The sequence below is a fragment of the Mus musculus genome, chromosome 14 (assembly GCF_000001635.26).
Source record: "Mus musculus strain C57BL/6J chromosome 14, GRCm38.p6 C57BL/6J".
Lineage (NCBI taxonomy): Eukaryota > Metazoa > Chordata > Mammalia > Rodentia > Muridae > Mus > Mus musculus.
The window spans coordinates 26,046,025-26,073,527 of NC_000080.6; the positions used below are offsets into that span (position 1 = coordinate 26,046,025).

At 46.6% G+C, this 27,503-nt stretch overlaps 1 protein-coding gene across 2 annotated transcripts; it reads right to left on the minus strand.

Annotated features, from left to right (window-relative positions):
* Positions 1 to 17,726: 17,726 nt before the first annotated feature.
* Positions 17,727 to 21,401, minus strand: Tmem254c (transmembrane protein 254c). Of its 2 annotated transcripts, none has more exons than NM_001270498.1 (4): positions 21,027 to 21,401; positions 19,527 to 19,630; positions 19,251 to 19,310; positions 17,727 to 18,636 (listed from the first exon to the last, which is right to left on the minus strand). In NM_001270498.1, the coding sequence occupies exons 1-4, from the start codon at positions 21,111 to 21,113 to the stop codon at positions 18,516 to 18,518; spliced, it is 372 nt and encodes a 123-aa protein (NP_001257427.1). In that variant the 5' UTR covers positions 21,114 to 21,401; the 3' UTR covers positions 17,727 to 18,515. The 2 variants fall into 2 exon arrangements, with proteins under 2 accessions (NP_001257427.1, NP_001257428.1); NM_001270499.1 differs by lacking the exon at positions 21,027 to 21,401 and adding an exon at positions 20,774 to 20,968.
* Positions 21,402 to 27,503: the final 6,102 nt, after the last annotated feature.

Consider the following 27,503-nt stretch of genomic DNA (forward strand, 5'->3'; position numbering starts at 1 on the left):
TCACAACCATCTGTAATGAGATCTGATGCCCTCTTCTGGTGTGTCTGAAGACAGCTACAGTGTAATCACATACATAAAATCAATAAATCTTTAAATAAAAATAAATCAATTTGGTAGCACTTGGAAGGCAGAGGCAGGTGGGTTTCTGTGAGTTCAATGTGGGTCTATGTAACATGTTCCAAGCCAGCCAGAGCTACATAATAAGATTCAGCTTCAAAAAATTAATTATAAAAAGCAAAGTGATGAAGTACATTATGTAAACCATGAACACCCTCTGTCACTCGCTGTCCCTTCTCCACCACCATAGTCCCTGCAGCTTAGGGTCTGCTTCCTAGTCTCTGTCCACAAATTCTGCATCTATTTAGTATACATTCAGACATATCTAGAATGTCAGATATTTTGTTTTTCCATTTCCATTTACCTCAGTTATATCGCTAGCTCTTGTGAGGCCATGAACAGCTTGAGATGAGTGAAACTGCATCCATTGGACTCCTCTGAAGAGCAGAAGAAAGAGATGGATTAGTTGCTTAGCACAGAGGGCATGGCAGCTCACAAGAGTCTCTAACTCCAGTCCCAAGGAATGCCCTCTTGTGGCTTCTGAGGGTTCTGTGCCCATGGTGATAGGAATACACGCAGGCAATACACCAATGCACGAAAAATAAAATTAAATTAACAATAATTAATTAACTAATTAAACAAACAAACAAATAAAACTAAAAAGCAAGAGCTGCAAAAGCCCCCAGGAACAGATGCACACATCACTATTTATCCAGGGTGTCCTCTATTATTAGTCCAAAACTAATAGACATGTTGTGATTGGCTTTCCACACTACAAAATCCCATTTTAAAAAGTATATATGTATTTTTATTTATATGTAGGAGTCTTGTGAGTGTGTGCTGCGTTTGTGAGGTTGACAGCAGGTGTCAGAAGAGGGAGTAGGATTCACCAGCTCGCCGAGCTGGAGTCAGTTGGGAGGCACCTTATATAGGCTCTGAGAACGAGACGCAGTCCTCTGGAAGAGCAGCAGGGGCTCTTATCCACGGAGCCACCTCTCCAGCAGAGGACACATGTTGAACTAATATGCAGTTCCTAGCGCCAGAGGCTGAAGGGGAATTTGCCAATCAATATTTTAATGTTTGATTTCTCAGAGACGCCACTGTACCAGGCCAGTAAGGAAGAGTGTTTTCTCGCCCTCCACTAGAGGGCGCACTCTTCCCAGCGGTTTTTGTGGGCATTTGCCTCCCATGGTTGGATGTATAGGCTTCGTCTGAGCCCTGACTTCCATACATTTTCCTTCTTTCCCAATTCTTGCCCCCTTGTTCTATTGGAGCATCACAAGACAGAGGTGGCATTGGCCTAGAGAGCCAGGGATGCCTCAATCTTCATCTTGTGAGTGAGTGTGTGTGTGTGTGTGTGTGTGTGTGTGTGTACATTCCACAGGTATGTTATGTCTGAGTGGAGATATTTTTTGTTTGATTAGAGACAGGATCAGTATGGCCTGGAACTCTCTAAGTAGGCCAGGAGGCCTGGAACTCAAAAATCCACCTGCCTCTGCCTCCCATGTGCCCGGTTAAAAGGCATGTGCTACACTATGCCTGGTGTTTTGTTTTGTTTTGTTTTTGTTTTTTTTAAGAGCTATCATTGAGGTAGGCCTTTATCATTTTGTCTCTCTGTAAGGATGGCGCTGCAGGCAGTCATTCTTAGGAGCCATCAGTTTAGGAGGGCCCTGAGGCCAGGGGCATTCTCCAACACTGGTTATTTAAGTTTTGATAGTTTGATGATGGAATAGGATACCCTGTTGTGGGTTTTATTTATATACTGTTTATTGGCAACTGGGCTTCACTGGCCTTTCAAATACCGTTTTCTACTTTTCCTTTTCTTCTTTACATATCTTGATAGTATGAAAAATACCTTCTCTGTGTACTACCTACCTTTTCTCTGTCTTATGTGTGTGTGTGTGTGCGTCTGTGTGTCTGTCTTTGTGTGTGTGTGTGTGTCAGCCTGTGCATGCAAGGGTCAGGAATGTCAGAAGAGGGAAGAGGGTATTATATTCCCTGGAACTAGATATGGATGCTAGGAACTGAACCCAGGTCCTCTGCAAGAGCAGCAAGCGCTCTTAACCACTGAGCCATCTCCCTCGGCCCCAAGAAGAGGTGAGAGACAAAACATTGCTAATGGTAGAAAATTTTTGCTTGTTTTCTTACAAAACCCAGCAAAACTAGAATGACAGGAATCACTCCATCTAGCTGGCAGAAGAGCAGTGTTTCTGCTCCGTCACCCGCAGAAGTCACTCCAAACATTCCAAGGAATGCTTACAGGACAATAGTAACTAGCCACTTCAAGGAAGGGCCTCCTGCAGCATTCTTCAGAAAGGAGCGCTGACATTGGAATGGGAGGTGGACGTCAATGGAAAGAACTAGAGGAATGGATATGCCAGGCAGCTGCTCGGTCGAGTGCAAGCTGGCTGGGCACAGTGGGAGTGAGTGCCACCATTAATGATTATTCTGCCATTTTTGAAATATCTTCTCTGAACCTCGTGCTCAGCTAAGACTGCATACATAGGTCTTAGCACAGCGAAGCAACCAGGTAGGATCTGCAGCCCTGTTTTTGATATTTGATATAAAATGTATTAAACAGTCTGGGTACTCATGGCCACCCACAGAGGGAAGTGTTCTTTCTGGAGGAGCTAGCCCATCCTGCAATGTTCCCATTTCCCTGCTGCAGAAAGCCACAGAGAGTGGAATGTGAGGCTCAGAGGACCTCAGGGGTGGTCGTGGTTCGTCATTTTAGGGACTCCAGCAGTTTGCTCCAATGTCACCTCAGGACGTGCATGCTACAGACTGATTCTGGGTCTCCTTAGCCTAGCTGCTGGAAGACACATGTCTGGGAATCTGGCAGGGGCTTGCTCTCCCTGCTCATGGCCAAAGGCAAGGGGCCAAGGGCAGCAGGAAATAGAGGCTGGCGGACTTCTGGGCGCAGTGGTCGGGTGCGAGGGTCTATCCAACTGGAAGAGCCTGGGTGGCTGTTGGGGGGCGGGGGGGGGGGAGTGTGTGTCTGGAATGAACAAAGCTTTCTTGTCCTCAGCTTTTGGGCTTTTGGTACCAAGCAAGGATTTCCAAAGCCACGGGGAGGACTGGGCTACAGGAGCCTCCTTGGCAGAATGAACACGGCCAGCTTCTCTGTGCACAAAAGGACAGCAGTGGCTGGCCAAGGCACACAGAGTTAGCAATCAGAAAAGGTGTCTCTAGGTCGGCATGGACGTCTGCAGTAGGTTGGGAAATGAGGCAGAAGACATGAAATGTTGAGATTCAGTGCTGTTGTTATTATTATTAATTATGTTGTTGTTTTGTTTTGTTTGTTCTTTGTGTAGTGAGAGGCCAAATCTTTTAAGTTCAAACTCCATTTTAGAGAACCTGACCTAAGTTTGAACTCAGATAAACTAACAAACTGGTACCTAGCATTAGTTTCCAAGTTGTCCCCCAACAAAACTCGAGCCTAGCTCCAGTCTCTAGGCCAATCTCCAACAAGACCAGCATCTCCAGGTTATTACTCCAACAGATCTGCACCCCTGGGTTACAAGCCTATCCCTAGCCTAACAACCACCAATGTAGAAGGGAGCAGAAATTAAGTTTATGATATGGCCCAACACCAGTCAATTATGTTAAAGGCCACAGTAGCTTTCCAATTAGATACTTGTACATGTACTCCCTGCTTTCTGCTTACTATAAAGTCTTGCCCTGAGAGATATTCAGGGTTTCCTCCCCTCACCCCCAACCATCTTGTGTGACAGTGGAGCATTGGAGGGGCCCCAGCTTGCTCGAATAGAATAAAGACTCTGCTATGAGTTGCATCAGATCAGCTTCTGTCTGTTTGTTGGGGGATCACTAACATTTCCCTGCAATTACAGTAGCCTGGAACTAGCTCTGTAGACCAAGCTGGCCTCAAACTCACAGAGATCTGCCCGTCTCTGCCTCCCAAGCACTGGGATTAAAGCTGTGTTCCACCATGCCTGGCTGAGACTTAGTGCTTTTTAAAAGATGAATATCTATTTATTATTTTATTTTACTGAGACAGGGTCTCATGTAGCCCAGGCTGGCCTTGAACTCATGTAGCCGAGAATGATCTGGAACTTCTAATGCCCCTGCATTCAGTTCTGGAATTAGGAAAGTACGCCACATGCCTGGTTTATAAGGTACTGGGCTTTGAATCCACGTTTGGTAAATGCTAAGCAAGCACTCTACTTCCTGAGCTACGGTCCCAGCTGTTTCTGGGTCCCCAACACTCTCCGGTGGAGAGAGGTATAGGAAGATGAGGGGATCAAGAAGTGTACAGTGAGGAGAAGGGGGGATGCTAACAGTGGTGTGGTACCTGCCAGCTCAGCTCTGGGGTGTTCACAAGGGGTGCTCCCGGTGTATCACAGAGCTAATCAACAAAAACATGTTGTGAGTTTCCCAAATGCTCTAGGATCCCCTGTAGAGATGGGAGGCAGCTGGCATCCCACCCCCAGCCCTTAGAGAGTGTTCTCTGCTTCACTCCCTAGAGAGATTATCTCATTTTGATTCCTGGAGGTGGGTGTTGTCATAAAAATGTTAGCTGTCTGCAGACAATGCTAGGATGAAGGCTAGAAGAATCTAAGTGTTAGTTAATGTTAGTAATGGAGGCGAGGACTGGGTTCAAATCTCAATTGTCTTTACTGGCTGCATAGCCTTAGGCAGCCCCTCCACCCCCACCCTGCATCTTCATTGTCTGTGTTCCCAGGTCTCTAGGGAGAAGGAGGAGGATTGACAGTTCAAGGCCAGCCTGGGCTACAAAGCTAAGAACATGTCAAAACCAAAATACAGCCGAATTCCTTTGCCTGCCTCTGAGTTTCCCTGTCCTTTGGAGCCTGCAGCTATTCAGTCAGGCCCTTGCTAATTTCAGCTTTCCTTAGGTGCTCACATTCAAAGTCCCCAGGGAAAGAGGTGGCAGTGGAGGTGTGGCAGGGTTTAACTGCCCCATGACAAGGTCGCAGCAAACACTCATTCTTTTCCTTCAGAACCTGAGCTTTATGTAGTCTGCTTGCCAAGTCAGCACACAAGTGCACACTTTTACAGGCCATCATTTTGTGCACAGAGTTGGCGTAATGTTCAAATCAAGGCAAGCTAAGCAAACGCTTACCATTTCTTTCCCATGAGAACTTTCAAAATCCTTTGATTTTTTTTTTTTTTTGTTTGTTTGTTTGTTTTGAGATAGGATCTCTTCCAGCCCAGGCTAGCCTTTGAACTTGCTCTGAAACCAGTATGACCTTGAACTCCTGATCCTCCTGCCTTCAATTCCCAGTCCCGGGACTACAGGTGTTTGTCCTCTATGTCCAGTCATCCAGTGCAAACTCCTTTGTCTACATTTTGATTTTGTTTGAGATGAGGACTCATTGTGTTGTCCAAGCTGGCCTCAAAATACCAGGCTCACTGGGTGCAGCCTCTAATCTCTGCATTTAGGAAGAGGTCGAAGTTATCTTTATCTACAAATGTAGTTTAAGACCACACACACACACACACACACACACACACACACAGAGAGAGAGAGAGAGAGAGAGAGAGAGAGAGAGAGAGAGAGAGAGAGAACACCCTGCCCCAGCCTTCCTTATAGCTGGGGCTATAGATGTCACTACACACACGCTCTTCCAGGTTTTTAAGTTCTCTTTTAGAAGGTTTTGAAGAAGGGCGTGTGCACACAGTACACATAGGTGCGGGTACTGGGCTTCCAAGTGACTGATTATTAGAGGGGAAAGGGTGCGTAACCCAAAACCAAATGGAGTCCAAGATTACTCAACGGTCTCCTGTGTGTGCCCGCCTCACCAGCACCTAGGAGCAGCAGAGGGGACAGAACCACAAGTTCATGGCCAGCCTAGCCTATCTAGCAAAACTCTCAAATCAAAAAAACAAATAAGCAGGGCTTGAGAGGCAGAGGCAGGCTTGAACTCTATGAGTTCAAGGCCAGCCTGGTCAACAAAGGGAGTTCCAGGATAGCCAGAGCTGTTACACAGGGAAACCCCGTCTCAGAAAACCAACCAACCACCCATCCTGCCAATCAAACCAAACCAAACCAAATCAAAAGTCTTTTTTTTTTTTTTAAACCAATGCATGGGATGGCAGCTGATAGTTTACAAATAAGGGGATCCTCAGTCAGGTAAGTTTAAATTTCTTTTTTTTTTTTGGTTTTTCGAGACAGGGTTTCTCTGTATAGTCTTGGCTGTCCTGGAACTCACTTTGTAGACCAGGCTGGCCTCGAACTCAGAGATCCACCTGCCTCTGCCTCCCAAGTGCTGGGATTAAAGGCGTGTGCCACCACCGCCCGGCTTAAATTTCTACCTTAAATGGTTGACAGTCCCTGCAAGGCAGGTCAACTGGTCACTAGGTGATGTTAACTCCACACTGTCCCCAATCCCACCCCCTCTGGACAGTGGAGCCCTGGGCAGTTCGTGGCTCTCTTTTGTATCCTCCCGCTAGGGAGAGGCTAAAAGAATTCATCCTCCCAGCCGGGCTTGGTGGGCGCACGCTTTTAATCCCAGCACTCGGAAATGAGCCCTTAATGCCTCCTGGGCTGCCAGGGAACCGTGCAGTACAGAAAGGATCCAGAATCTCCAGGAAAAGAGAAGGTAAAAGAAAGAGAGGGGTCGACCATGGCTACATGGAGAGAGGGGCGGAAGAGAGGGAGAGAAGGAGAGCTAGAGATGAGAGTAAGAAAGGTGAGAGCTTAAGAGAGCGAGGAGGAGGGCTGGTGAGATGGCTCAGTGGGTAAAAGTACCCGACTGCTCTTCCAAAGGTCCAGTGTTCAAGTCCCAGCAACCACATGGTGGCTCACAACCATCCGTGACAAGATCTGACGCCCTCTTCTGGTGTGTCTGAAGACAGCTACAGTGTACTTACATATAATAAATAAATTAATTAAAAAAAAAAAGAGCGAGGAGGAGCCAAGCAGCTCCATTTATAGTGGGCTGGGCTACCTTGCTGTTGACAGGTAGCTGTGGGAAGGGGCGTACCTGGCTATTGTCAGGTAACTATGGGGGTGGAGTCTAGCTAGAATGCCAGGAGCTGGCTTACAGTTCCATTGGAGGTTCCGTCCATTGTCGTCGTAGTGAGAAGATTTTGTTTGAGATGAGGACTCATTGTGTTGTCCAAGCTGGCCTCAAAATACCAGGCTCACTGGGTGCAGCCTCTAATCTCTGCATTTAGGAAGAGGTCGAAGTTATCTTTATCTACAAATGTAGTTTAAGACCACACACACACACACACACACACACACACACAGAGAGAGAGAGAGAGAGAGAGAGAGAGAGAGAGAGAGAGAGAGAGAGAGAGAGAACACCCTGCCCCAGCCTTCCTTATAGCTGGGGCTATAGATGTCACTACACACACGCTCTTCCAGGTTTTTAAGTTCTCTTTTAGAAGGTTTTGAAGAAGGGCGTGTGCACACAGTACACATAGGTGCGGGTACTGGGCTTCCAAGTGACTGATTATTAGAGGGGAAAGGGTGCGTAACCCAAAACCAAATGGAGTCCAAGATTACTCAACGGTCTCCTGTGTGTGCCCGCCTCACCAGCACCTAGGAGCAGCAGAGGGGACAGAACCACAAGTTCATGGCCAGCCTAGCCTATCTAGCAAAACTCTCAAATCAAAAAAACAAATAAGCAGGGCTTGAGAGGCAGAGGCAGGCTTGAACTCTATGAGTTCAAGGCCAGCCTGGTCAACAAAGGGAGTTCCAGGATAGCCAGAGCTGTTACACAGGGAAACCCCGTCTCAGAAAACCAACCAACCACCCATCCTGCCAATCAAACCAAACCAAACCAAATCAAAAGTCTTTTTTTTTTTTTAAACCAATGCATGGGATGGCAGCTGATAGTTTACAAATAAGGGGATCCTCAGTCAGGTAAGTTTAAATTTCTTTTTTTTTTTTGGTTTTTCGAGACAGGGTTTCTCTGTATAGTCTTGGCTGTCCTGGAACTCACTTTGTAGACCAGGCTGGCCTCGAACTCAGAGATCCACCTGCCTCTGCCTCCCAAGTGCTGGGATTAAAGGCGTGTGCCACCACCGCCCGGCTTAAATTTCTACCTTAAATGGTTGACAGTCCCTGCAAGGCAGGTCAACTGGTCACTAGGTGATGTTAACTCCACACTGTCCCCAATCCCACCCCCTCTGGACAGTGGAGCCCTGGGCAGTTCGTGGCTCTCTTTTGTATCCTCCCGCTAGGGAGAGGCTAAAAGAATTCATCCTCCCAGCCGGGCTTGGTGGGCGCACGCTTTTAATCCCAGCACTCGGAAATGAGCCCTTAATGCCTCCTGGGCTGCCAGGGAACCGTGCAGTACAGAAAGGATCCAGAATCTCCAGGAAAAGAGAAGGTAAAAGAAAGAGAGGGGTCGACCATGGCTACATGGAGAGAGGGGCGGAAGAGAGGGAGAGAAGGAGAGCTAGAGATGAGAGTAAGAAAGGTGAGAGCTTAAGAGAGCGAGGAGGAGGGCTGGTGAGATGGCTCAGTGGGTAAAAGTACCCGACTGCTCTTCCAAAGGTCCAGTGTTCAAGTCCCAGCAACCACATGGTGGCTCACAACCATCCGTGACAAGATCTGACGCCCTCTTCTGGTGTGTCTGAAGACAGCTACAGTGTACTTACATATAATAAATAAATTAATTAAAAAAAAAAAGAGCGAGGAGGAGCCAAGCAGCTCCATTTATAGTGGGCTGGGCTACCTTGCTGTTGACAGGTAGCTGTGGGAAGGGGCGTACCTGGCTATTGTCAGGTAACTATGGGGGTGGAGTCTAGCTAGAATGCCAGGAGCTGGCTTACAGTTCCATTGGAGGTTCCGTCCATTGTCGTCGTAGTGAGAAGCTCGGCAGCATGCAGCAGGCATGATTAGAAGATTATCAAGAATTAGAAGGCAGCAGGCCTTCTAATTCTTGATCTGCAGGTAGCAGAAGAAGACTGACTGTATGTATTACACTGGGCATAGCTTGAGTATAGATAAGATCTCAGCTGCCGGGTGTGGTGGCGCACGCCTTTAATCCCAGCACTCGGGAGGCAGAGGCAGGTGGATTTCTGAGTTCTAGGCCAGCCTGGTCTACAAAGTGAGCTCCAGGACAGCCAGGGCTACACAGAGAAACCCTGTCTCGAAAAACCAAAACCAAAAAAAAAAAAAAAAAAAAAACCAAGATCTCAACGGCTGCCTCCAGAGTGACATACTTCTTCTAACAAGGACACACCTCCTAACAATGTCCTTCTTTTTATGGGCCAGGCATTCAAACACATGAGTCTATGAGGGCCATACCTGTTCAAACCACCACACACCCCTCACAGCTTTTCTTCTTTAGCCCTATCTTTATGTCTCCTGTGAACAGTTTCTGACTCTCCCAGGAAAACCCAGTGGGGCTGGAGCGGCCGCTCGGCAATGAAAGAAACTTACCGGTCTTGCAAAGGATCCAGGTTTGGTTCCCAGCATTCACACCCTGTTGCATCAGGAGGCTCACAACACCCTGTAGCTCCAATTTCAAGGTATATCACGCTTGCTTTCTGGTCTCTGGAGGGTTTCTGCACGTGGTGGACATAGATTCACACAGGTACACAGATATACACATAAATAATAAAAACAAGGAATCATTTTTTAAAAGAATGGAAACCCAGGATATTAGAGATTCTTTCTGACATCTCTCAGTGGTAAACACCATAGCGATTTCTCCTGCTTCAACTGTAAAGAGCCATCTACCTTTGGGTATTTCTGAAGTACTTGAGCTGATTAGTTTTTACAGTCTCCACTCAGGAAGGCTGTGTAGCCTGCAACCTATGTCAAATAAACTCATCATCTGCTGGAAGTTATCGGCTGCAGTAACAGTTTCCAGCCTTGTTCTGAGGTTTTCTGTCTGAGGTCCGACTGAATCTGGAATTAGACTCAGAGTCACATCATGCCTTGGAACTTGTGGGGTAGGGGGATGAAGGGGAAAGGGGATAGGGGGGTGAGGGGGAGGTGGGATGGGGGGGTGAAGGGGGGAGGGGGAGAATCCCTGCAAGTGGCATGGCTGGTAGCAAAATTACCAGGAAGAGATGAGCGTGGAGCTCAGGTTATGGTGGGTGTAAAGCCACCTGTGTGGGTGCTGGTAACCAAGCTTGTGCCTTATACATGACTCCTGAGCCATTTCTCTCTAGCCAGCTATTCCCCTAGCCTGTTAAGTGGAGTCTCAATGTCTGCCTTGACCCTGACTGAGGATGGGTGGTTTTTGGTTGACAGTCCTTGGAGGGCAGTGTGCAATTATTGATCTGTTCCTTTTAGTAGGGCAGAAGGTACCTGGTGGCTAGTTACAAATGAATTCTTTGGGGCCATCCTCCTCACAGTGAGGACTGGAGGTTCCGAACACTGTATGGACATGCAGAGGAGAGTCCTGGGCATCCTTACTTCTACCCCAGGAGTCTCAGAGCTACTAATATGAACTTGGACTAGTGTCTTAGACTCAGTCACATCAGCCTAGTCATCCCAAACTGCATGTCTGACCTAGCCTCTCTTCCTCATTCTGAAGGTTTAACTCCTAATGTGAGAAACCAGAATCATCATTGGAGTCACCTACAAAGTCCCAGGGGACAGTGCACAGTGGTCACTCAGTACTCAAGTCAAGTTGGTACTTACTTTCCTGCTGGATGCCATTTCAAAGAGGCATCTCAAAGGGCTCTTTGTTGTGGGAAACTCTGCTAATTAAGGTCAAAGTCTACCATTGATTGGATAGCCTTCTGGGGCTTGGCAAGTAATGGGGGAATCCCTTTATTATCGGGGCTTCTCCTTCTCTGACCTTGTCTAGGGAATTCTAAGCCCACACATATGCCTCTACCAGAGGAATGCCACATAGCCTCAATTAGATTACAGGATCAATTTCCTTTCTCCTGATTAAGACCTATTCAGCTAGCTCCTATGATTCCTGAAATACTTTCCCATGCTAATGAGGCATTTTAGTACCCTAAGCCTTCAGTCTGCCAACACTGTATAAGCCTTGACTCACCCTACATAAAGGTGATCTGCATCCTGATGGGTGGTCCAGATGTGGTCACTGGCCATACACACTCAGCCCCCAACCCATCATCTCTGCTCCCTTTTCCTGCATGAATCGTATCAGCTGACAATCCACAAAAGTAGGGAGAACCACACTTTGTTCTAAGCAGTGGAATAATTTTCATAAAAGGAATTGGATAGTGGAGTCTACTTCAGACATGACTTTCGTAGAAAAACACATTTCACTGTGAATGTACAAACAGTGGGAATGACTCTAAGGCCTGGTTAGTCATCACCAGGCAATCAGCCCGGCACACTTGTTACAGGACCAGGCTTTGGAGCCGTGGGGTCTGGGCCTAGGCTTTGGAACTGCGAGGTTTGGGCTTGATTCCTGGTTTCCTTACTTGCTAGTCCTTGCTTTTGTTTTGATTTCTTGAGAAACATCTCAAACTAGGTAGCCCAGGCTAGTCAGAATTTGATGTGTAGCCCAGGCTGATACAGTCTCTTAGGGTTTCTATTGCCGTGGACAGATTCCATGACCACGATGACTCTTATAAGGAAACATTTAATAGGAGCTGGCTTATAGTTCAGAGGTTTAGTCTATTATGATCCATGTCAGGAAGCATAGGGGAATATGGTCGGACATGGTGCTGGAGAGGTCGCTGAGTTTTACATTTGGATTGGTAGGCAGCAGGAAGAGAGTGAGACACTTAGCCTGGCTTGAGCATCTGAGGCCTCCAAGGCCCACCTCTCAGTGACACACTTCCTCCAAAAAGGCCATACCTCCTAACAGTGCCACTTCCTATAGCCCTATGAGGGCCATTTTCACTCAAACCACCACAGCTCTCATGATCCTCTTATTTCTTAATTTCTCAATGCTGGAGTGTTTCAAGTTGGACGAACTGGGCTAGCAGTAATGTTTCTTGTCTCATATTTGCAAATATTCAGCATTTCTCACAGGCAGCTTGGTGAGATCAGGGATCTGGCTGTGCCCAGGGGTTAACTTGGTATTATACCAGAGGCAGGCACAGCTGCTGGCACAACCCCTGGCACACAGCGAGTGTCCAGTCGAGTTTGCTCTTACTAACATAGAAGCCATTTTGTGGGATTCTGCTGATTCCAAGGACAAGATGGGATTGCATAAGAAGCCCTCCTCGGGGGAAGGTATGTCTCAATGCAGTCCTGACACCATGCCAGGGTAACAGTAGTGACACATAAATCACTGGAATTTCATGATGTATTTATTTCCAGTTTCTTGGGAAATCGGCTAACACTTGGAGCATAAGCCCCTGAGCCCTGGCTGTGCAGATGCCAATGCTTCCTAAAAGCTGTAAACATCCTGGGCTGCTAAGAAACCCTGGGACCTGCAGAGAGCTTATGTTATTTGTGCATTGCTATGGATACACACAAAGGCAGGCGTCAGGAACATGGACAGGATGCAGGGATTTAAGGCAGCTAATGACAGGGACCATTCTCCCTGCAACATATTTGGGTCATGAGGCAGACACTGCTGAGAACATGACTTTGGATGGTTCACTCCACACTCAAGACAGGCAGCTTGGGGAAATGTTGAGAGGCGTGTGTGTGTGTGTGTGTGTGTGTGTGTGTGTGTGTGTGTGTGTGACAGCTTGTGTGGGTGTGTGGGTTAAGGGGTTGGGGGTGGAGGATAGGGGGACATAGTGTCAGTTGACAGCCTGCAGGAGTCGGTTCTTTCCTTCCACCATGTGGGTACTGGGCTCAAATTTAGGTCATTAGGCTTGGTGGTGTCTTTCCATGCTGAGCTGTCTCACCAACCCCTTAAATTATGTGGTTCAAAATAAAATAAACTTTGGAGGTGTCCATGATTCCACGATGAACTGTATTGGCCAGCTCTCTCAACAGAGCTTCTCTGTGTGACCCTGGCTATTCTAGAGACAGCTGTGGAGCAGACTGGCCTCACAGAGATCTGCCTGCCTCTGCCTCCTGAGTGCTGCGACTAAAGGCGTGTGCCAGCATGCCCTGCTCTAGAGCTCTAGGCTCCCTTTGGTTTCTCCTGCTCTTTTTTGTTTTGTTTTGAGACAGGGTTTCTCTGTATAACTCAGGCTGTCCTGGAACTCACATTGTAGACCAGGCTGGCCTTGAACTCGGAAATCCGCCTGCCTCTGCCTCCCGAGTGCTGGGATTAAAGGAGTGCGCCACCAAGCCTGGCTTTCTCCTGCTCTTTACATCTAGCTGTCAGTTGGCTCTTGTACTGTCTTCAAGACAGACTGTTCCCTCTCTAAGGAAGCAGCAAGAGATGCGAACAATTCAGCTCTTAGCAGACTGCCAAGAATTAAATGAAAGTCAGACAAGTACTCAGAGCCCTTCCTGAGATGGCGAAGTTAAATAGTGTCTGGCATGTCATAACACAACAGGGCCTTTCCATTACAAACGAATTGCTGTTTATTTAAATTGAACTAAAACACACACACAAAATAACAGTGCATGTCTACATGACAGGCAGCTCTAACACACAGGGATTGTAGCCCAGGATTGAAGGCAGCAGGGAATGGGGATAAAAGGAAAAACAAAGGGAAGAAGACAACAAAGAGATGATGTAATTCTCTCTAGGCGACACAACTCTTGAGAGTAATTTGACAGAGCTGTCACTCAGCGGTGTGAACCCCTGCTCACCGCCTCCTGCTCACAGGAGAGAACAGCAGCAACAACAAAAGACTGACCTGGGTTTTGCCGTGTAAGTATGAAGTGCATCACGTTGTATGCTAACCTGAAAACTGAATGAAACGGAAAGGTGTCCTGTGAACCTCAGGCTCTCAGAGGATTGCTGTGTGCAGCCTTTTCCTTGGGAAGTATAGGTTCATGAGTAGCAGCTGTCTTTCTTTTTGCGGGGAGGGAGGGGCTCTGCCTCTTTTTGGTTGGCTCATCTTATTCCCAGTAGCATCAAAAGGAAAGGAAATAAATTATGACAGTCTTAGCATAAATGATCCCAGATCAATGAAACAGTATTGGACTCTCAGGAGTTCAAGCAGAAAGTTCTTGAAGATATGGTTCTTTTAAAATATTGTCAGAGCCAGGCAGTGGTGGCACATGCCTTTAATCCCAGCTCTAGGTGTTAGCATTCTGTCTTAAGCTCTGTCCCAGTCACCTGGCAACAGCCAAGTAGGCCTGACCCACTATAAAAGGGGCTGCTTGCCTCTCCTCCCTCTCTTGCTCTTTCTGTGCTTCCCCCCACACACTCCTGTCTCTCCCCATTCCCTTCCCCCTTCCCTCTCCACGTGCTCATGGCCAGCCTCTACTCCTCTACTCCTCTACTTTTCTCTTCTCTTCTCTTCTCTTCTCTTCTCTTCTCTTCTCTTCTCTTCTCTTCTCTTCTCTTCTCTTCTCTTCTCTTCTCTCTCTTCTTCTTCTTCTTCTTCTTCTTCTTCTGCTTCTTCTGCTTCTTCTTTCTTCTTCTTCTTCTTCTTTCTTCTTCTTCTTCTTCTTCTTCTTCTTCTTCTTCTTCTTCTTCTTCTTCTTCTTCTTCTTCTTCTTCTTCTTCCTTCTTCTTCTTCTTCCTTCTTCTTCTTCTTCTTCTTCTTCTTCTTCTTCTTCTTCTTCTTCTTCTTCTTCTTCTTCCTTCTTCTTCTTCTTCTTCTTCTTCTTCTTCTTCTTCTTCTTCTTCTTCCTCCTCCTCCTCCTCCTCCTCCTTCTCTCTCTCTCTCTCTCTCTCTCTCTCTCTCTCTCTCTCTCTCTCTGCCTCTACTACCCTCTTAACTCCCCTCCCCATACCCTGAATAAACTCTATTCTATGCTATACCATCATGTGGCTGGTCCCTCAGGGGGAAAGGATGCCTTGAGGATGCCTTGGCATGGGCCTGCTGAGACAACCCCTCTCCCCACACCTTACACACCCATAGAACATATCCCCCTTTCTCTTTATCTTTTTATAAACACATCACATAGCCTGTGGGTCTTGCGTTTATAAGCCCATTTCTAGTCAGCCAGTGGTGGTACAGGTCATTAATCCCAGCACTTGGGAGACAGAGGCAGGAAGATCTCTTGAGTTTGCGGCCAGCCTGGTTTACAGAGTGAATTTCAAGACAGCCAGGATTACACAGAAAAACCCTGTCTCAAAAACAAAAACTCATAAAATAAATACCTGCCAGTATCCATGCACCTGGCTAGTGTTTAATCAAGCTTGCTTCAGATTTGGCTCAAAGATTGTGGTCACGGTCTTATTTTCACCTAGTAGGATCAACAACTTCTAATTCTTGATCTGCAGGTAGCAGAAGGAGACTGACTGTGTGTATTACACAGGACATAGCTGTTTGCCCCTCCTCCCTCTATTGCTCTTTCTGTGCTCCACCCCCCACTCCTGTCTCTCCCCATTCCCTTCCCCCTTCCCTCTCCATGCGCTCATGGCCAGCCTCTACTCTTCTCCTCTCCTCTCCTCTCCTCTCCTCTCCTCTCCTCTCCCTTCCCCCTCCCCCTCCCCCTCTTCTTCTTCTTCTTCTTCTTCTTCTTCTTCTTCTTCTTCTTCTTCTTCTCTCTCTCTCTCTCTCTCTCTCTCTCTCTCTCTGCCTCTACTACCCTCTTAACTCCCCTCCCCATGCCCTAAATAAATTCTATCCTACACTATACCATCCTGTGGCTGGTCCCTCAGGGGGAACGGATGCTTCAGTATGGGCCCCTTTTCCCCATACCTGACTACACCTCCATAGTGCATATCCCCCTTTCTCTTTATCTTTTAATAAACACAACACTAGGGAGTAGAGGCAGGAGGATCTCTGAGTTTTCAGCCAGCCTGGTCTACAGAGTAAGTTCTAGGATAGCCAGGGCTACACAGAGAAACCCTGTCTTAAACAAAACAAAACAATCTAAAAATATTCATTGAGACCCCTCAAATGAATATTTTCATTTATTCAACAAAGAGTAAGAGACTATGGAGTTTGGAATGTTCATCTCTAAACTGGAAGTTCATCTCTTACACACACACACCCCTTCCCCAGGCTTAGGATCTTCTAGAAGAGGGGTGGATGAGTCTGTCAGAGCTTGAGGTGTTGGAAAACAAGGCAACAGCATTCTCTGGATTCAGAAGGGTGTTTCCACATAGAACTCGCAGTGACTGTGACAGCATCCACATTATGTGTACAAGCTCAAGCCAGACAGAACCCCAGCACAGAGGGGCTTAGGTGGGTACACAATCCCACCACCAGCTGAAGAGCTAGTGGTATTTGAAAGCTGCAGGGGGTGGGGGTAGGCAGTTTCCTCACTGGTATGACCCCTAGAGGGTAGACCATACATCAGGGAGAGCCAAGCCACACTGCACAAAAGAAGTTTGATGGAAGATGGAGAAGAAGAAAACTCAAAATTGGGTGGGGAGGAGTGGGAGGGTGAAGGTGATGGTTATGGATAGACCTGGGGGGGGGGAGTGGACGTGTTTAAGATGCAATGTATGACATTTTCAAAGAATTGGTAAAAATATTAAAATATTTGACAATTTCACACATGTACATAATGGACTTTTGGTTGTGTTCAGCCTTCTATTATGCGTCTCCCTCCCCTCACTGAAAATTGTCTTCTAAGCAATCTCTTATTTCTACATTTTTGTGAGTGTGAGTGGGTGGGAGACCCATAGAGAATTATCATGGTGGCTCAAGTTATGGAGCATCGATGGGGGTGTATTTACTTCCATATGGGTGTCATCAGTGGCCACATCACTGAAGAGCATGCTATTCCCTCTAGCACATTCATTCGCTTCCCATCAAGATGGGGAGTGTGGGATGTCATTTGCCCCTCCCATGTGCATGGTGAAGTAGGTGATAAATCCAGTCTTGTGTAGGTCACTACAGCTGCAATGAAGTCACAGATGCAATGCCTCGTCGTGCCCCAGGGACACTGCTGCACAACGCTCATCCCTGTCTTCTGGATGTTCCATTCCTGATGGCTTGTTTAGAGGTTCTAGCAGGGGAGCATGGCTACTCATGCACCTTTGACTGAAACTGATGGTCTTCGTTTCTTTTCTATTGCTGTGAAGAGACACCATGATCGAGGCAACTTATAGAAGAGAGTATTTAATTTGGGGGTTTATTATTCTATACGGTTAGAGGTGGTAAAATAGACAGTGTTGAAATAGAAAGCTATAAACCCTGGCAACCAATGGGGTGACAGATGTTAAAACCAGATTGCCCTCACATCTATGGACGGCTCTTTCATTCTCTCTGTCCCCTCTGCCTTAATTTTCCCTTAGCTTTGGAGGTCATATAGATGTCCCGTTCAAGGACACGCAATCCACAGTCATTTATTTCATACTTTGACCAGCTGTCTCTACAGAAGACACTGTGTATGGGATTCTTTATAATCCTAGGAAGGGACACCCACACCAACCTAGGGTATTTTATGACAGAGCCTCTGTCCACTTTTGTCTATAAAAGGTGACGTTCCTTTTGTCTTTTCCATCTCCTTAGGCCCTGTCTGTTACACACATTTTAAACCCCTCCCCTAAATTATGGGGCGTGGGGTGGGACTGAGCTGAGAGGGTTAGGGAGGGAAGTTGGACTTCTCTGAGTTCTGAGTACACCTTCTGGTGTAGCTTCACCTTTGAGGCTTTATCAGCATTATGGATATCAAGGGTACACTACAGAGAGAGGAAGAGAAGAAAAAAACCTAACAGGTAATTCCAATTAATAAACACACTTACCCCACCCCCAATACCAATAGCACGTTCAGGAGAAACCAAAAGAACTCAGATGCATGTGGAACTGATGTTATGTGGAAGTTTTACTTTATCTTGGTCCAGAACCAGAAAAAGTTTGGGGGTAGAAGCTAAGATATCAGTGGGGAGGAGGGGAGGGGGTGCTAGTCAGAGCAGGGAGTGAGTGTCTTAATTAGGAATTTCATTGTTGTAAAGAGACATCACGATCAAGAGAACTCTTACAAAGGGGAACATTTAATTGGGGCTGGTTTATAATTTCGGAGGCTCAGTCCATTATCATCATGGTAGGAAGCATGGCAGTGTCCAGGCGAACATGATCCGGAAAAGGAGCTGAGAGTTCTACATCTTGATCTAAAGGCAGCGGAAGGAGACCGTTTCACACTGGCTAGACTTGAGCAAATATATGAGACCTCAAAATCTGGCCTCCACAGCGACCCATTTCCTCTAACAAGGCCACATACCTCCTAGTAGTGCCACTTCCCATGGGCCAAGCATATTCAAACCACCACACAGAGCATAGGTGCACCCACAAATAAATCTAGTGTGTTTTAGCCAAAAGGCAGGAAAATGACTCAGCTAAGGACCTCAGGAAAGTGGCCTGAGGCCATCTTCAGGCAGGAGGTCTGCAGAGCTGGAAGGGCAGGGTCTTTCTTATTTCTTTCTTAAACAAGAAAGATCTATCCAAGGTTAGTCAGAGCACCAAAATAATAGTAACCAGAGGGTCTCAGGCAGGTTCTTCGACAGACACTGCCTAGAAGACAGGGAGGCCATCATGGTACCCAGGGCCCCACTGAAAGGAGGGCTTGAAGAGGTGGAGAGAAACTTGCTCTCTCTTTTTTAATTGTGTTTTTGGCGCTTTGATCTGTAAGCAATCAGGATGGAGAGAGAGGCTACACCAAACAGAAAAGTCTGTAGGAACCAGAGGAGCTGGGCCTGGACGTCTGTGATTCCTTTACGCCTGTAAGACAGCAAATTTAAACAATAGAATTTTAATGTTGGTTCCGGGAACAACTGTATTCTTTTACTTTTATGTATAATTCTGAGGTACAATCTATGAGGATCTCATAAGTTTGGGGACATTTAATTTACGTTGACCCACAGCACTGTTTGAGGAGCTTTAAGAAGAAACATATACCCGAGTCTGAAGCAGGGCCTATCAGATCACAGTCTCTGGGTCTGGAAACCAGGCATGTGTATTTTTGAAACAGCTCCTCATGTGATTCTATTTTGACATTGGATTGAACAATCACCAGCCTAGAGGAGTAACTCAGTTCTTTTGCAGACTGGAACACAGACTCTTGGTTCCAGTTGGTTAGGCAGAACTTTTTGAAACACAGCAAAAAGTATCCCAGTTAAATAACTAAATCATTAACCGGAAACACAAGAAACTGCATTCACTCATCAAACATTTAATGAATGCGTCTGTCCCAGGCTCAGTGTTAGGTAGAGGGATTCAGGCTGCAGTGGAGCAGGCTCTCAGCCTAAAAGTGCATGAATTATTTAGACATGGCTACTCGTGACTTACATCAGATATCAAGATAAAAGTGGTAAGTTCCTATTACAAAGACTTACTTGCATAAAACCAAGGCATACAAGGACTCTCCCACATGAATTAGCCAAGCAAGCCAATACCTGAAACCAGAAAAGGAAAGAAAAAAAAAAAGTTTTTCTTTTTTTCAGTTTAGGGTGATAGTTATTTGCTAATCAATTCTAACACAGAAACTTTAAAGATATAGGCACCTGATGGCAAACTAGCATCACTGTTGTTGGTTATCTAAAAGGAACTGCAGGCCTTCCTGGTACCAAACACCAGGAGCTGCTGTGCCTGCCCAGAACAGCTTTCCTTACCCATTCCTTAGGAAGGTGTGATAGTGGTCCACCAAATACTTCGTGAAGGGACCCAGGGGCCCAAGGCTCTGATAAGGGATGCTCTGAGGCCAGAAGACAGCCCACTGCAAGAGAACCACAGGCACAGAACATTTTCAGGACATGGTTATTATGAAAGCAGCTATGAAACAGTATTGATTGTACAAAAGCTATGCACCAAAGAACTCAACAAGTCACACAGTCCTCCCCTTCCCAACTGTCATGTTCGCAAAGTCGCTTGTGAGACTTAGGCAGAGGAAATACGCTTACCAGAGTCACTGTATGGGGTGACCGTTTCTCTTAATGGATATCAGCAAAACACTATTTTATAGAAGTTATTAACTATTTTTTAAAATAATTTATGTGCCATGACTAGACTGCAGAAATTACAGCTTGAGCCAATCTCCTATTCGATTTAGAGCCACTTCTCTTTCGATTTTTATACCCCTAAAATTAGGGATGTCCTCAGCATAGGGGTGGAAAGGAAGTAAAAGCAGGTTTCTGAAGTTGTGATTGCAACTGCTTGTTTGTGCAAGGTTTCTGTAGCTGGATTACCATCTTCCCCGTCTGTCTGGTAGTTTCTGAAAAGTCTCAATGCATGCCTCTGCCTATGGTGAAATTAGGTTAGGGGTGATGACCCTTGACCCCAATAACACCGTAGACATGACAATCCCAGGGTCTCCTGGGATATCTAAACAGCATTTCTTCGTATTTGTACCAGTTGAGCCCAATGTACTTCCTAGCATCTTTCCCATTATTCTTAAAACAAAATCTTCCTCAGATGGAAAGCGCCACCCTTCCTCAGTGCACCTGTCTTCTTCCACACCTATGTCCAGTTATATCCTTTTCCTTCCTTCTTACCAATATAAACTCTACCCATCCATTAGGTTTATCCCAATTTTGCAAGCAATTCAAGCTTATTCAAGCACTCTGCTTCGATTCTTATACTGAGTTGTTAGGTCTACTGCAGTGTACTAATTTCACTTTTCTCTTCCCGATTGGATAAAACTTGGTTAAACTTCAATGATCGTGGAATAGGGCGCAAGGACAGGAACACCATCAAATAGAAATCCTTCAGAACCCACCGAACTTCCGTGTACATCAGTAACCCAGGCAACCGCCGTGCTTGCGCAGAATTGTCCACCCCACCCCCACCCCCACCCCCTAACACCCTTAGCTCAAACAAGGGCTAGAGCTGCCAGCACTCCCCCAGCACTCCCTATGCCTACCGCGAAGTAGCCCAGCCCTAGGGCGGTGATCAGTGAGGGCCAGAGTCTGGCTACACGGAAGTATGCAGTGGGGTCCCTACGGGCCTCCGACTTCGCCACCACCATCTCGAGAGACCTAAACACTGAGTCGCAGGGCCAGAATCGCTTCCAGCCCAGGTCCACACAGGGAAAGCCTGGCGAACCGGTTCCCCAGGCTTAGCCCTGACTAGCCAGTGCGCTTGCGCGGCGCCTGCCAGCCGCTCCCGGGCTTTACCGTGTAGTAGCCGAAGGAGACGGTGATGACTGTGAACCAGAACAAGCTGCCCCTCTGGAAGTAGCCGGCGCCTGTGGCCGTCCCCATCGCTGCAGCGATCCCACCGGATGGTCACTTGCATCCAGTGCAAGGTGGCCCGGGCGGGGCGAGCGGTTTCCTGTGCACCAGACCCGGAAGGTTTTGGCTGCGGTGATCTGGGGACCGAGTCTCGGTCTTTTCCGGTGCAGGAGGCACCTCTCAATTTCAGTTAGAATAGCCGCTGTTTTGCCTCCTTGATAATGGCGAGTCAAGTTTCCGAGCCATTTCAGTGAGTTGAGACGGTGCGGAGCATTGCGCCTCCTCATTTGCTCTCCTCATTTGGGCGGAGCCATTCATAGCGCTGGCTTAGTGAGTGTGGCTATCCCTACCTCGCCTCATTTGGGTGGAGCCTTGCACAGGGATGGCCTACAGAGTCAGGCTATCCCTACCTGTCTACTGCTCTTTTTGTAAGCTTAGTGTAGCTTCCTAGCCCACTTGTTTTTCACTCTATCCGTAAAAAAATGCCATGAGTTAGCCCAGGTCGAGGCTTTGGGTTTATCTAAAAAGAAAGCATTAAGTTTCTAACCCATACTGCCTACTAAGTATTAGTGATTAATATTAACTCTACCTCCTGGTTAAAACTTTAGTGTATGCATTCCCCCCCCCCCCCCCCCCGCGCGCTTAGTTGCATCTCTGTGTAGTGGGAGATGTAGGGTACCCAACTGTTTTGGATTGAGCATCTTCAGAGAAAGACAAGTTTTACTTGGGACTGAAAAAAAAAAAAAAGATTAAAATAACCCGATCCCGATGTTGGACTATGTTTGTAATCCCAGAACTCAGAAGGCAGAGAAGGAATGGCCTGAGGTTGAGGTCTTGTGGGCCCAATGGTGAGATCCAGGCCAGCCAAAATAATAATGCCCCAGAGGGACTAGGACTGTGGGGGACTAGGACTGTGGATTAGATAGTAAGCAGAGAGCTTGCCTAGCCTGCAGAGCGCCCAGGGTTCAGCCTTCAGCACCACGTGAGCAGGTGTGTTGCCCCAAGCTTCTGATCCCATCATTTAGGAAAATGAGGAAGTCAAGGCCATCTTCAGATGCACAAGTTCTGACTAACCTGGGCTGCTTGAGACTCTGTCTCAAAACCAAAAGCTAACCGGAAAACCACCCAAGCATTGCATGGTAGCACACACCTGTCTCTCCAAGACTGGGAAGGTGGGAGCTATGGCTGTTTCAAGCCCCTGCCTCCAAAATGCAAGAATAAACACTGGGAGTTTACTAAGTACAGAATGAGGTTTAGTTTCTTCACTCCTCAGCACATCTGTGGGCAGCAGACTATTGTTTTAATATCAACAATAGCAGGCACACAGAGAGTCAGTCGCCTTTATCCTCTGATGGGTATGGAAGAGGGAAGATAAAAGCCAAGCAGTCCAGGCGGTGTGAGATGAATATTCCCAGAACTTGAGTTAACATGCAATGCCGTCCAGGGCCTGTTTCCTTATTTAATCACCCGTCCTGGGCAGCAGTGTTTTAAAGAAGGAGTTCCAGAAGGTGTGATCCAATCCGTTTCCCAGATAAACCATAGTGCACAGAATCCTCAGACTCATCAGTGATGAAGTGGGCATGGCAGTCCAATCTACATCTGGGGTGGAAGTAAGAGATGCAGGGGTTCAAGGCCAGCCTCGGTCACCCCAACACCAGGTTTCTGAAAAATCTTCACATATGTAGTGGTGCATGTTTGTAATCCCAGCACTAAGGAGGCAAGGGCAGTTTCAGACGTTAAAGGCTAAGCTTCAATAAACAGTCACGTCCCCCAGATACACACACTATGACAGTGTGAATTTAGTGCTTCTCATCAATTGGTCCTGTTTCCCAGCCTGCCTTTTATGTCTTGTCTCCTAGGTGAAAGTCTGTCTTCTCTTGTGTATCCAGGGCTTTTGAGATGCCACTTTCACCTCCATCCGGATGACCCTAGATTGGTCTCTTGAGCCTTGGTGTTTGTTTCCTGTTATTGATGATCATCTTGGTGTTTGTTTCCTGTTATTGATGATCATCTTTACCCAAGCACCTACCCACACCTCAACACAAGAAATCCACTGTCATTTTCCAGAGTCAGACCTCATCAAGCCCCCCGTGGATGTCCATGGAACCCTTCTCCAACATATACATAAAATAGGTATTCAAAACATTACAGACAATAAGTCATAAAGTAGCTTAACAATTTTTGCTATATATCCAATTTTAACATTTTTATCAATGACATTTCCAAATGTACATACCAGTGAATAAATGTTGCCTGTTGATTTACATAAAGAAATCCTGGGCTGTCAAGATAGCTCAGTGGGTTTATGTTAAGTGTTGTAGGCTGAGTTTGAGCCTCAAAACCCACATGGTGGATGTCCAACATGGGAGGTACCCATGCATAGAATGGGCAATCATTATTTAAAAATTGATTCAAGGGCTGGAGAGATGGCTCAGCGGTTAAGAGTACTGACTGCTCTTCCGAAGGTCCTGAGTTCAAATCCCAGCAACCACATGGTGGCTCACAACCATCCATAATGAGATCTGATGCCTTCTTCTGGTGTATCTGAAGACAGCTACAGTGTACTTAGATATAATAATAAATAAATTTTAAAAATTAGAAATTGATTCAAGTCTTGGCTGAGTATTTGATGCTGCAGAACAGAGATTGTTTTCAATAATTTTCAGAGCTAGTCGATACTTTAATTTCATCATAGCTAGTGCCAAGAGAGAAATTGTTGGGAATTTTGTCCTAATCTCAAGCCAAAAGCCATTAAATAGTAAATGTAAAATGAAAACCAAGCCAGCAACTTGAGCAGCAATTTTAAAATTAAATATCCTAGCCGGACAGTGGTGGGAGTCTAGCTCTCAGGAGGCAGAGGCAGGTGGATTTCAGTGAGTTTGAGATCTTCCTGGTGATCTACAGAGTGAGTTCCAGGACAGCCAAGGCTACACAAAGAAACCCTGTCTCAAAAACCAAAACCAAACTAGTGTTTCTAGGGGGTGGAGAGATGGCTCAGTGGTTCAGAGGGCTTGCTGTGCAATCGTGAGACCTGGAGCTCAAATGTATGTAATTCCACTCTGAGGGATCTGACACCTCCCCTGGCTTCTTCATATGCACTGGTGTGTGCATCATTGGCACACACATACAGACACACATAAATATTTGGAGCTTTGACGATGTCTCAGTGAATAAAAGCCTGACAGCCTGGATTTGGCCCCTGGCACTCCTGTGAATTAGTTACTTTTCTGTTATGATAAAAACTATAACCAGGGCAGGGAGTTGGCTCAGTGGTTAAGCACACCTGTTGCTCTTGCAAAGGACTGGGGCTTGATTCCCAGCACCCACCCGAGGGTTCACAACTGCCTGTAGCTCCTGTACAAGGGGACCTGACACCCTCTTCTGACCTCTTTAGCCACCAGGCATGTGTGTAGTACACAGACATGCATGTAGGCAAAACACTCAGATATAAAATAAATCTAAAAAAGTTTTTAAAAGCAAGGAGAAGAACAAAAACTACTTTGATAATAAACAACACATGGAAAGAAGAGTTTGTTTCATTTGCAGCTCTACATGGGAAATCCATAATGGAAAGGAAGACATAGGGACAGGAAGCTGGCCAGTTTTCTCCAGCATAGAAAGCAGAAATTAGAAATTGAAGTAGGATGTCTTAGTTAGGGTTTTACTGCTGTGAGCAGACACCATGACCAAGGCAACTCTTATAATGACAGCATTTAAGTGGGGCTGGCTTACAAGTTCATTGGTTTAGTCCATTATCATCAAGGTGGGAGCATGGCAGCATCCAGGTAGCCATGGCACAGGAGGAGCTGAGAGGTCTACATCTGCATCCGTAGGAGCAGACTGGCTTCCAGGAAGCTAGGATGAGGGTCTTAAAGCCCACGCCCACAGTGACAAATCTACTCCAAGTAGGCCACACCTACTCCAAGAAGACCACACCCCCTAATAGTACCACTCCCTGGAGGAACAAGCATATACAAACCATCATATAGGATGAGGTTATGTCTTTATTACGGTTTTATTGCTGTGAAGAGACACCGTGACCATGGCAACTCTTATGAAGAAAACATTTAATTGGGGCAGACTTACAGTTCAGAGGTTTATCATCATCATGGCGGGAAGCATGGCAGCATGCAGCCAGACATGGTACGGGAGAAGTTGATAGATCTACATCTTGATCCTTAGGCATCAGAAGGAGACTGTGTGCCATACTGGGCTTAGCTTGAACATATGGGACCTCAAAACCTACTCCCCCGGCCCCGCCCCCACCCCCCTACCCCCGTGGCACACTTCCTCCAACAAGGCCACACTTCCTAATAGTACCATTTCTTATGGTCCAAGCACAAAAGCATGTGAGTCCGTGGGGGGCCATTTCTATTCAAATCACCACACGTTATCTATAAACTATCATAGTCCCTCCTCCACTCCCCTACTAAAAGCTCTACCTAACATATTCTAAAAGTTCTATAACATCCCCAAACAGAGCTATCATCTAGGGACCAAGTATTTGAACTTGATGTCTTCTATCACCAAGCCCCAAACCTGGTAAATTGGTGTTTCCCAACCCCACACTCCTGATCATGGAAGGAAGTGAGGTATAGCCCCACAGCCCAAGGATCTGATTGTTAAGTGTGCTGGCTAGTCTTATGTCAATGTCACACAAGGTAATGTCATCTGAGAAGAGGAAATCTTAATCAAGAAAATACCTCGATGATGAGATTGGCCCGTAGGCAAGTCTATAGGTCATTTTCTTGACTGGTGATTGATGTGGGAGAGCTGAGCCAATTGTGGGCAGTGCCCCACACCCCTGGGTAGGTGGTCTTGAGGTGTATAAGAAGACAAACTGAGCAAAACAGAAACAGGCTAATAAGCAGATTTCTTCATGGCTGCTGCATCTATTTCTGCCCTGATTTCCCTCAGTGATGGAGTGTGACTGAAAGTTGTAAGCTGAGATATATCCTTTCCCCTCTGAGTTGCATTTGGTCTTTATCACAGCAGGAGAAACCTGAAGGAGACAGCCTTCACATACATGGCATCCAGAAGACATGCACCAGAGAACCAAGTCACTTGGTTGGCGAGAAGGCCTACTGTTTTCTCTAGGTTGGCAGGGGTCTCACACATGGATACTTTCTCCTTTTCCATTGTGGTAATGACCAGAGCGCATGGAAAATGATCAGGGAAATAGAGACCAGTAACTTCACAGTCCTTGGAAGGAAGACAAGCTGTTAGTAAATATTAAAAAGCAACATAGAGACCTGACATACTGGCGTACACCCTTGATCCCAGCTCTTGGGAGACAGAGGCAGGAGGACCTCTGTGTGTTCAAGGCCAGCCTGTTCTCCAGAGAGAGTTCCCGGATAACCAAGGCTACACTGAGAAACCTTATCTCAAAAACCCAAAACAAACAAACAAACAAACAAACAAACGGCAACATAGATCAGAATGAAGGGAGCAGAATTTAAAACTTCATACTTAGTGTCAGGTCTCAAAGAATCCAGAGACAAGGCTCAGTCAGTGGCTGTGGCTCCTCCCAGCAAGCCTCACCCAGCTGCTACATCTCTGTCACCCCGGAGCTTGGCCTCCCTTCTCCCTGCTTCTCCTTCCTATATAAATGTTCAGGGGCCAGGTGCTCTCTTGGTCCTTGGCTCTGCTCTTGGTTTGCTTGTTCCCTCCCTTCCCATACTCCCCCCCCTTCCCTTTCTCTCTGGCTGCTCCCCACCCTCCAACCCCCTCCTCATGGCCCAGTTCAGTGTGGACTCTTCCAGATGCCACTGGATTCTTCTTCCCAACCGTATTCAGAGTGGTCACGCCCTCACTTTCATTTACTCAGCAAGGTACAGTGGCACAGCACATTGCTGTCATCTCAGGGCTTAGGGGGTAGAAGTGCGAGGATCACGAGTTCAAGGTCATCCTTAGCCTTGTAGCAAATTTGAGGCCAGCTTGGGTTATATGACCCTCGTTTCAAAAAACCTGGTGTAGGAGCCAGGCTGTGTCGGTCACACCTTTAATCCCAGCACCTGGGAGGCAGAGGTAGGGGCATCGCTGAGTCTGAGGTCAGTCTGGTTTATAGAGTGACTTAGTCACATAGAAACCCTGTCTTGGAAAACAAAACCCTTCCTCACCACCTAAACAAAATGAAATAAAAAACCTGGGGAAGGTTTTCATAAGGCGCCTCATCTGGAAGCCACAGGGAAGCTGTGGCCTGACCCTCAGTGGGTTTGACCTCCTCACTCGTTGAGCACATTCATGCCTACTCACAACAAACAGATACATTTCTCATAAAAAGATCTCCTCCCGACACCTGAACAACAAAACAAATTCCCTTGTTCTTATGAAAGTCACCATAAAGTTAAAAGACTTCTAGGCAGTCTTCAATGTTCATAGTGGGAAAAAGAACCGTAGTCAAGCACTGAGCGTCCTCAG

Coding starts and splice junctions, on each gene's coding strand:
- Tmem254c (NM_001270499.1), bottom strand. CDS start 20,878: ATGGTGGTGGCGAAGTCGGAGGCCCGTAGGGACCCCACTGCATACTTC. Junction 19,311..19,526: donor CACACCTTCCTAAGGAATGG/GTAAGGAAAGCT, acceptor TTCTGGTTTCAG/GTATTGGCTTGCTTGGCTAA. Junction 18,637..19,250: donor TATGCCTTGGTTTTATGCAA/GTAAGTCTTTGT, acceptor GCTGTCTTACAG/GCGTAAAGGAATCACAGACG.